The sequence below is a fragment of the Acanthisitta chloris genome, unplaced genomic scaffold, assembly GCF_000695815.1.
Source record: "Acanthisitta chloris isolate BGI_N310 unplaced genomic scaffold, ASM69581v1 scaffold29586, whole genome shotgun sequence".
Taxonomy (NCBI): Eukaryota; Metazoa; Chordata; class Aves; order Passeriformes; family Acanthisittidae; genus Acanthisitta; species Acanthisitta chloris.
In genome coordinates, this window is record NW_008679181.1 from 1 (window position 1) to 10,215 (window position 10,215).

The 10,215-nt window shown below is 46.7% G+C and overlaps 1 protein-coding gene across 1 annotated transcript; it reads left to right on the forward strand.

Annotated features, from left to right (window-relative positions):
• Positions 1-2,542: 2,542 nt before the first annotated feature.
• Positions 2,543-10,215, forward strand: DHRS7C (dehydrogenase/reductase (SDR family) member 7C). Its single transcript, XM_009077203.1, has 6 exons — positions 2,543-2,698; positions 6,496-6,608; positions 8,313-8,523; positions 8,782-8,874; positions 8,958-9,113; positions 9,939-10,215. The coding sequence occupies exons 1-6, from the start codon at positions 2,545-2,547 to the stop codon at positions 10,145-10,147; spliced, it is 936 nt and encodes a 311-aa protein (XP_009075451.1). The 5' UTR covers positions 2,543-2,544; the 3' UTR covers positions 10,148-10,215.

Consider the following 10,215-nt stretch of genomic DNA (forward strand, 5'->3'; position numbering starts at 1 on the left):
CCCCAGGGACAGTCACCCTTGGAACAGTCACCTTTGGGACAGTCACCCCAGGGACAGCCACCCTGAGAGCAACCACCCCAGGGACAGCCACCCCAGGGACAGACACCCTGGGAACAATCATCCCAGGGACAGACACCCTTGGGACAGTCACCCCGGGGACAGTCACCCCAGAGACAGACACCCCAGGGACAGACACCCCAGGGACAGACACCCTGGGAACAATCATCCCAGGGACAGACACCCTTGGGACAGTCACCCCGGGGACAGTCACCCCAGAGACAGTCACCCCAGGGACAGCCACCCTTGGGACAGCCACCCTTGGGACAGCCACCTCGGGGACAACCACCCTAGGGACAGTCACCCCAGGGACAGCCACCCTTGGGACAGTCACCCTGGGGACAGTCACCCCAGAGACAGTCACCCCAGGGACAGCCACCCTTGGAACAGCCACCCTTGCTACAGCCAACCTGTTGTCACCGTGGTGCTGACTGGGTTTTTTTAAGCAGGAATTTCTGTGCTTTCCAGTGCTTGGAAATAAACACATGATGTGCCAATCCTGCACCTCACCAACAGGTCTCTGCAGTGGGAACCAGTTGCAAATGGCTATGGCAGAGGCAAAACCCAGAAGTTCTAGCAGTTGCCAAAAGTGTCTTTAAGTAGAAACTGTCCTGCTCTGTCAGTTTCCTCAGTGATCTCAAAGAAAATGCAAGGAAAAACAATAGAATAAGAATGGAAGGATACAGAAACAATGGCTGAGGGGGGGGGAAAAGGTAAAATTCACCTAACTCTGAAAATAATTCAGTCACAGCCAATGTCACTTGGCTGTGTTCCCCATTATCACTGTCCTGTGTTCCCTATTTGTCACAGCCAAGTGACAAATGGGGAACACAGGACTCACTACAACCTATGTGTTCCCTCAGCAGGAGCGTGAGGAGCACAGGACTAAAACACTTTTGCCACTGCTAGTGTTAGAAATGGCTCTGACTCTCAGGGCAAACCATTCAACTCCCTAGAATCCCAAAGGGCAACCCCTAAGTGTGATTGTCAGGTTAACAGTCACAGTTACTCTGCCCTTGTGAGACCTCAACTGGAAACTCAGAAGGGAGATGGGGAGTGACTTGACATATGCAGGCAATGACAGGACAAGGGGGAACAGTTTTAAACTTAAAGAGATTTAGATTAGATGTTAGGAACAAATTAGGAACTCAGAGGGTGCTGAGGCACTGGCACAGGTTGGCCAGAGAAGCTGTGGCTGCTCCATCCCTGGGAGTGTTCAGGCCAGACTGGATGTGGCTTGGAGCACCCTGGGCTGGGGGAAAGTGTCCCTGCCCATGGCAGGGGGTGGAATGGGTGAGCTTTAGGGTACTTCCAACGCACACTAGTGTGAGATTCTATGATTCTGTGAACAAATAATGATTCTCTGAGGGAAAGGTAAAAACTCGTTCACCTACTTAAAGCTGGTGTGGTCCTGAAATTGCTGGGAAAGAGGCTAATGTGGCTTGCAGACACAAGAGTGGGGAGCAGCCTGCAGCCCCTGGGAGCACAGGGTGCCAGCCTGGCCTGTTTGGCAGCACTCAGCTCCCTGCAGCAGCTCTGTGTGCTGCACTCACTCCCAGGCTTGCTCAGAGACCTTTTTCTGACACATCCATGCACAATTCACATTGCTGAACTGTGATCATTGCCCGTGGCAACTTCTTTATGGTACCTTTTGTTCTTACAGACCTATTGTTGTGGAGTTTACATAGTGTTTTGATGTGTAAAGCTAACTGAAGGCCAATGACAAGAATCTGAGACATTTCAATGAACCTAGAGCAAGGCAGAAGGAGAGGAGGTTCTTTGTACAGTCGAACTGATACTGTACTAAGAGCTTTTTACAGGCTGTTGGGCTAGATAGGTCAGGCATGTGAATCACACTGGGTGCTATATTTACCCTGGCAGTGCCCCTGTCCCAGGGCCATACATAGCCATTCTCACCCAGGACCAGCAGCCTCAACAAACCAATGCTCTGTGATATTGCTCAAGGATCTTAATTAAACCTGTGAGACAAAGCTTTGCCAAAACACAACAGAATGTTTTATCTGTGCCTGGAACCTTCATAGCCAGAGTAAGTGATTATACTTTATCTCTTTGAACAGAAAAGACTTCTGAGTTTTAGGTGAAATTTGGATTAAAAGCTTTTTTTCTCTCTTTTCCTAGGGTAGCAATGTAATTAAAAGTGCAGTGTTATATTTTTGCTAATGCTTTGCCTCAAGGCAATACATGTACTAAAATTCTATTATGCTTTTGCTAACATACAGTAATTTTAAATGAAAGGAATCCAGATTTGCCTAGACCAGGCAAAGATGAGGAAAAACAGACAAACAAACAATATTACCCTGTTCATAAAATACACCACTGATTGGCAAACAACCTTCCTAGTGCTTCAAGCCTTTGGCATGTTGATCTCTGGGATTTCTATGCATGAGCACATTGCTTTTTTAGATAAGAAAATGTCTGTGTGTTAGGATCACTCTCCTCTCATATGGTCTTTTGTTTCCCACAGAGATGAGTATTCTTTCTGGACTTGGTCTACTGTTGCTTCTCCTAGGGCTCAGTGGGATTATTTATATCTACCAAACAGTCAGGTGGTTCCTGTCCAAGTCAGCAGTGCAGAACAAGGTGGTGGTGATCACAGATGCTGTCTCTGGACTAGGCAAGGGTGAGTTGCCTCGTTTCTTCTTAGTGTCAGAGGTCAGAAACAGCCAGAGAAACACCCTCTGGGTGATAAAACCTGCACATATTACCTTGTATATCTATATACATATACACGTGTGTGTGTCTTTGTGTGTGTGTATAACTGCCTGGATGAAGCAGAAGTTAAGAAAGATTTTTATAAACAAACCTCATGATTTTGAAATGTACGTTTTTAGGCTCAGCCACAGGAGCCGTTGGTAAACTTCTTGGGACTGCAGAGCTTTGTGTTTACTTAATTCAATAGGATGAGAGGTTTTATTGAGGGGTATTTTTAGCATGTTGCTACTGTGAGATCTGATTGCATAGGCTGTCACTGCAGGGTAGCTGCAAATCACATAAACAGGTGTCATCTTCCTCTTCACATGTTCCTTTTCAGCCCTTAAGGACTGCAGCACTTCCTGCTCCCTGTAAACACCACTGCTCACCCTTCTCTCTGTATCTCTGCCCCCTCTGTCACCCCACACAGCCAGAGGGGTGTAACTAGCACCTCTGCTGTTCTTCCCTTGACACCCTCCAGACTTCCAACTGGTCATGTGTGATGATGACTTGAGAGGGCAGAAGGAAAGGGTTTGCAATCATTTAGCTAAGCTGATTACCTGGGAGGCCACAAAGATGAGCAGAGAGCTCTGGGGACAGGTTGAGAGAGCTGGGTGTGTTCAGCCTGGAGAAGAGAAGGTTCTGGGGAGACCCTAGAGCCACTTCCAGTGCCTAAAGGAGCTCCAAGAGAGTTGAAGAGGGACTTGGGACAAGGGCCTGGAGGGACAGGACAAGGGGGAATGGATTCACATTGACAGAGAGTAGGTTTAGATTGGATATTAGGAATAAACTCTTCCCTGTGAGGTGCTGAGGCACTGGCACAGGTTGCCCAGAGCAGCTGTGGCTGCTCCATCCCTGGGAGTGTTCCAGGCCAGGTTGGATGGGGCTTGGAGCAACCTGGGCTAGTGGAAGGTGTCCCTGCCCAGGGCAGGGGTGGAACGAGATGGTCTTTAAGGTCCCTCCAACCCAACCCAACCCGTTCTATGATTCTATAAGTCTATGATACACTTTTGGCTCCTACTTCCTGCCCTGGAGCTGTTGATTAAAGGTACAGGTTATAGGTTCCTTCTGTCCAGTCCTGCATTAGGCATCACCTGAGGGGCAGTAGATGCAAGTTCCTGATAAAGCCAACACACCTTGAGGTTGTATTTTGGCATTTGTAGTGAAGACTTGCTGTCTGTTGAAACCTTTGCACTCCCAAGCAGAGAACAGATGGGCAGAGGGAATGCTCCTGCAGGAATATTTCGTAGTGGAATGGAGCAGAGCCCTGCAGCAGGAGCACACACTGTGCTGGCAGGGAGTGCTCTCTGTCAGAGCCAGGTAGGACAAGGTGTGAGATCATTCTGGGCTCCACATCCCACCTGGTCTTTCCCTGACACAGTTCAGCTTCAGTTGAAGATGAAATTAATGTGCATTTTCTCAGGTTGGTTATATTTCAGCGGGATTTTTGAGGGAGAGGCAAGATTTAGAGTGCTCCCACTGAGATTGGCTATGTCATAGAGTTATAGGATGTCTGGAGGTTTCTAGACAGAAATAGAGCAGAAATATCAGCAGTGCTAGATCTGTCTGGGTGTGGCTTTCAAGCCAAGTCTTGGAATCCTCCAAGAATCAAGAACATTCATTGACCATTTTTCCAGCTGTTTTGTTCCAGTACTGCATGAGCCCTGAAGGAGATTTTCCTACCTTCAGTTTCGTTTTTTTTCCTTTTTTTTTTTTCTTTTTTTCCCCCAGTGACTAGCTATTGCCTTGAGGCTAGAAGGGCAATTGTGTGTGTGTATGTGATGGCCACTTGTCCAGAGCTGTAAAGTACCAGCTGTGTGACCAGCTGCTGTGTGTGTGAGCTCTTAGGAAACAGCCAAATTCCTTTTCATCCATGCCAGAATTTCTGGACTAAAGACAAACATTCATCAAAGTGAAAAAAAAAGAGAAACAAAACTAAGATGATTGAAGATGTTTTCAGTCGTTTATGGTTGTTATTGAAACTTGGTTCCTGTTTCTTCTGAGAGCTCTAACTCTTTCAGAAGAGTCCAGGGAAGTTCTAGAGGAGAACATCATTGGTTTCCCTTTTTCACCTTTATTGTTGTTCACACATTAGTCACTTTTTTTGTTTCCTAAGATTGCCCCAACTGTTGTCTATAGGGAAAAAACCTGATATTGTAGTTGTAGCTCTGGCAAATAATTTCTTGGGCTTTAAATCAAAAATCTTTTTATGCTAGAAAGAAAAGGAAAGTGAAAGATATGCCTAAAATTACTGTTGTAAATAGCCAACAAGAGGGAATAAATAGAAGTTTCCAGCTGCACATGTTTGCAGAACTACCAGTGAGGATCCAGAAGAGCTTCCATACAGATCTTGAGTCTAACACAAGCATTTAGGAGGTCTAAAATGGGTAGATTTGCTTAACTGCATTTCCTGTGGGTATTGAAACCTGAAGGAAATCCTTCTTGGAGACATCAAGCACTGAAATTGTTCTGTTGCCTGTTCAGCAAAGGCCACAGGAGCTGAGACAAACCAAACAGGCTGAAAGGCATTGGAAGATCATGCTGCTTTTCTTCTCATGCTGACTGTGTAACTGTCACACAGGTTTGGTTTAGGGAGAAAACATAAGAGCTCCATGAGATGGTGTGGATGAAGCCTCTCCAGGCAGATAGGAACAGCCTCACACTCCAAGCTCTGGTCCTCATGGGGGATTGCAACCACCCCAAGATCTGTCAGAGGGACAACACAAGGGCACAAGGAACTGTGGGACAAGACATGTGGCCTGTGAACCTCCACTGTAACATGCTCTGTCCCTGCTGTCCCCCTAACCTTGACCCACAAGCTCTGGGTTGGCTCCTCATCCTTCCCCAGGCAGGTCCATAGCGTCCAGCTGGTCACTGGCACAGAGAGCTACATTCCTTTCGTATCTCCCTAGCCTGTCTCTCCTGAAAAGCCTAAACCCTTCTATTCCAACACTGCAGTCCTAGGAGCCATCCCAACTTGTGTCCATGATGCCAATGATCTCACACCCACACAGGTGTCCACACATCTCTACTCCCTCTTGTTTGTCCCCAGAAAGTGTTCAGCACCCTAGTCAGGAAGCCTTCGGGGAACGTAGCTGAACAAGCCTCTGATGACCACTGGGAAGGTTTAGTACTCAGGAGAGAAAGGTCTTGGGATGGATTGCACCTGGAGAGAAGGGTCTGGAGGGGAAAGGCTCTCTCATGGATGCTCCAGCTTTGGGCAGTAAGTTTGCCAGTATTGCTCCTTCTCAAAGTTGTAGGTGAGTTCTGTGTTGCCAAGAGTTTCATGGAGGTAACACACAGAGCTGCTGTTTACTGGGGTTAGTTGGTTTCTTCTTGATTACACAACAGACATGAAGGTTTGCAGATGCAGTTTGTGCTGTAACACCCTCAGCCATGTGTTTTTGTATCTAGCTTTATATATAGCAAGTGAGTCTGTGAAAGATCCTCAGGAAAACTTCCCTAACTCAAACCCATCATACATTACCTGACATAATGTTCCTTTCCCAATTCCTTTTTAATTCAACCCCATTACCAAACAGTGACATTGAGCTGTACCATTAGTTGTGCATTATACCATTCCAGGCAGTTTGAATTCCTTACTCACATAGCTACTCCTACACCTCAATACTTCTCCTACAGGTTATCAAACCCCTTTCAAGCAGAACAAACAAAATCAAACTGTCATGACTGTAATTCTGTCTTTTGGATGTGTTTCTCTCCTAGAATGTTCTCGTGTGTTCCACACAGCAGGAGCAAGGCTCGTGTTGTGTGGCAGGACATGGGAGAAGTTAGAAGCCTTGTATGATGCTTTGATCAGTGTGACAGATCCCAGCACGGTATGTATTCCCAACCTGAGCTAACACATCGCTCAGCTGCTTTTAAATCCAGCAAAATAAGGTGCACAAACCATGATTTGCTATAAATGGTAACTTTGGTGACCCAGGTAATACAGCAAACACAGTCCAGAGAGAAAGAAACAGCTCTGAAGGTCTTCACAGTCAAAATCCTGCTCACATTTGCTTATCCAAGGCAATTTCTGTAGAGCACCTGAGTGCTCCTGCTGTGCTCCTGCATTCTGGATAAGTCACTCAGCTAGAGACCCTCACAGAGGAATTTGCCTGATCATTTGGATGAAAGGGATCCAAAGTGATTCCTTTAATCGCAGGAAAATCATCCGTTTGTCACGCAGTGTGTGCAAGGAGTAGGAGATGGTCTGGAGATTGAATTAACTTTGAGTTTCTCCACTATGTTGGGAGAAGTCCCAGCTAAAAGGGCTTGGGAGCATATGAGTAACACTGTCCTTTCCTCGTGGCCACTGGCTGGGTCACCATGCCAGGAGACTTTCAAGATTGTCCCTTCTCCAGCTCTTTGGCAGGTGTTTCTTTCAGGGGAGATCTTTCCTTCTGTGCTGGCTCATTCCAGGCACAGGTGTTCCTGAAAGCATCACACAACCCACTGTGTGATCAGTGAGCTCACCACACCAACCAACATTTGCATTTTGACCCTTGTTTTTGCAGTGAGCTTTATTCATCTGCACAATCAGCCCCAAAGCACCGTGTTCATGTTAGCCTGCATGGATTCAACTAGGAAGAAATATGGAGTGTGACTAAGGGATCTGCAGTACATTGCTGAAGTAATGTAGTAAGAGAGAATGCCCAAAGTTCATTCCTCTGTCCCACAGCTGATATAATCGATATCTTTGCAGAAGTCATGCAAATGTAAACTCTATGTGGGTAACCTGCAGCTGAACACACCATTTCCTATCTTCTGCCTGTCCTCGTGTAGGTGTAACTTACCTATAGGAGCACTATACTCTAGTCTCTGTGGTCAGCAAAATTCTCTAGAGGGTTGCTCACACAAAGACCATGACTTGGACTGGTAGAAGTCTGTATTCTGTCTCCACTGATTACAAGAGAGACAAAACTCACTAGGAGTTTACTAGTGCATCTTACACTTCCCACAGTGTTCTGCTTCCTCTGAACTTCAGAGTGTGTGAATACCCATTATCATAGAATCATAGAATCCCAGAATGGGTTGGATTGAAAGGATCTTAAAGACCAACCAGTTCCACCCCCTGCCATGGGCAGGGACACCTTGCACCAGCCCAGGCTGCTCCAAGTCCCATCCAATCTGGCCTGGAACACTCCCAGGGATGGAGCAGCCACAGCTGCTCTGGGCAACCTGTGCCAGTGCCTCAGAACCCTCCCAGGGAGGAATTCCTTCCCAGTATCCCATATAACCCTGCTCTGGATCAGTTTGAAGCCTTTCCCTATGTCCTGTCCCTCCAGGCCCTTGTGCCAAGTCCCTCTTTAGCTGTCTTGGAGCCCCTTTAGGCACTGGAAGTACCCCAGAGCCTTCTCTCCTCCAGGCTGGACACCTCCAGCTATCACCCTTCTAGAGTGGGTTAAAATAAAAATCTAAGTTGATGTGAGAATGCTAAAAGCATTTTCTCCAGATTCCAAAATAAATTAATTTACAAGTAACTAGAAATGCAGTTTTTATCTGTCAGGTATCCTTGACATGAGTCTTTTTATCACTAGACTTACGAACCAAAGCTGATACTTCTGGATATCTCAGACATAAACTGTATTCGAGATGTGGCTAAGGAGATCCTGAACTGCTATGGCTGTGTGGATGTCCTGATCAACAATGCCAGTCTGAAAGTGAAAGGAGCAGTGCAGAGCATTTCCCTGGAGCTTGACAGAAAGATAATGGATGCAAACTATTTTGGACCTATAACATTAACCAAAGGTATTTTAATGTGGGGGTTTTCCTGTTGCACTGTTGACAATTAGGTGGGGTAACACTGCAATCAGTTCTGGTTGTGGAATCCAAGTGAAGTCTAGAAAGACACTCAATTTCCAGCCACTTTTGTGCTACTTCTGACTGCAATAGTGTGACAACCTTCATTAAAGTTGTGCTTTCTCCACTTCAGCTCTCACTCCTTCACACTGAATACCTTGAGCTCTTTCACTTATGTGGCTCTTCCTTGTATTTCTCTTCTCCCAGCCCTTCTTCCCAACATGATCTCAAGAAGAACTGGCCAAATTGTTCTCATTAATGGCATCCAAGGCAAAATAGGAATCCCATTTCGTGCAGCTTGTAAGTTCTACACCGTGAAAACAAACATCTCCAGCTGTGTACTCAGAGATCTCAACAGGCCTCTGTGGGCTTTTTGCTTTTAGATGCTGCTTCCAAACATGCTGCTGTAGGGTTTTTTGACTGCCTTAGAGCTGAAATGGAAGAATTTGATATTTCTGTCAGCACTGTGAATCCAACCTTCATCTGCTCCTACCATCGCCCACCAGCACCAGGCAACTGGGAGGCATCGATGTGGAAATGTAAGTGGTGGGGATGAAGATGAGGCCCATAGAGCAGGACAGAGGCTAAAAGGTGAAGAAAGGAGCATAGGAAAAGGAATGGAAGTGACAGGATAAACAGGTATGGGGAGCAAAAGGAAAGAGGTATTGGAGAGCTAAGATGAGGCTGGTGGAAAGAGAAGGAATGTGGAAAGAGACAACATGATGGGAGAAAGTATATACAGCAGGACAGAGGGAATGGAGGTGGAAGAGAGCATGGAACGTCCCAAGGGAGAGTTCCACTGCACTTCAGGTTGCTCCTTCTCTTAGAGGCTGTAAGAACTTTACCTCAAAATTGCAAAAAGATCTTAGGGACATAGTGATAAGGAGAATGCAATAGGTAAGGGATTGAAAGCATAAACCTCAGAGCAACCTGCCAGGAGCTGCAGGGGCTCCAGGGAAGCTGCAGAGGGATCTGTGTTAGGAACTGCAGGGACAGGACAAGGAGCAATGGGAGAAATTGAAAGAGGGAAATTGAGATGAGATCTTAGGCAGAAGTTTTTCCTGTGAGGGTGGGGAGACACTGTCCCAGGTTGCCCGGGGAGGCTGTGGCTGCCCTAACCCTGGCAGTGTTCACAGCCAGGTGGGATGAGCCTTGAGCAACCTGTTCTGGTGGGAGGTGTCCCTGCCCAGGGCAGGGGTTGGGGCTGGGTCATCTCTGAGCTCCATTCCAACCCCTTCACATGCTATGAAACAATGAATGTGTAGGAATTGAACTGATTTGAGTGATGCACTAGTTGTGTCTCTGTTCACCACCATCCCTCAGGGTCTGTCTGTCTGTAGCTCTCACTCCTCTCTGCTTTCCAGTCTTTTTCAGGAAGGTGGCCTATGGTGTGCACCCAGTGGAGGTGGCAGAGGAAGTCCTGCACACAGTGATCAGGAAGAAGCAGGAGGTTCTCATGGCCAACCCCATCCCCAGAGCAGCAGTTTACATTCGAACCTTCTTCCCTGAGCTGTTTTTTGCCATTGTTGCCTCAGGGATTAGGGAAAAGCTGAAGACAGAAGAGGAAAATTGACTTTGTTCAGTTCTTTTCCCTGTTTTTCACCTGAAAACATTTATGTTTCAAATGTCAACAATTCCTGC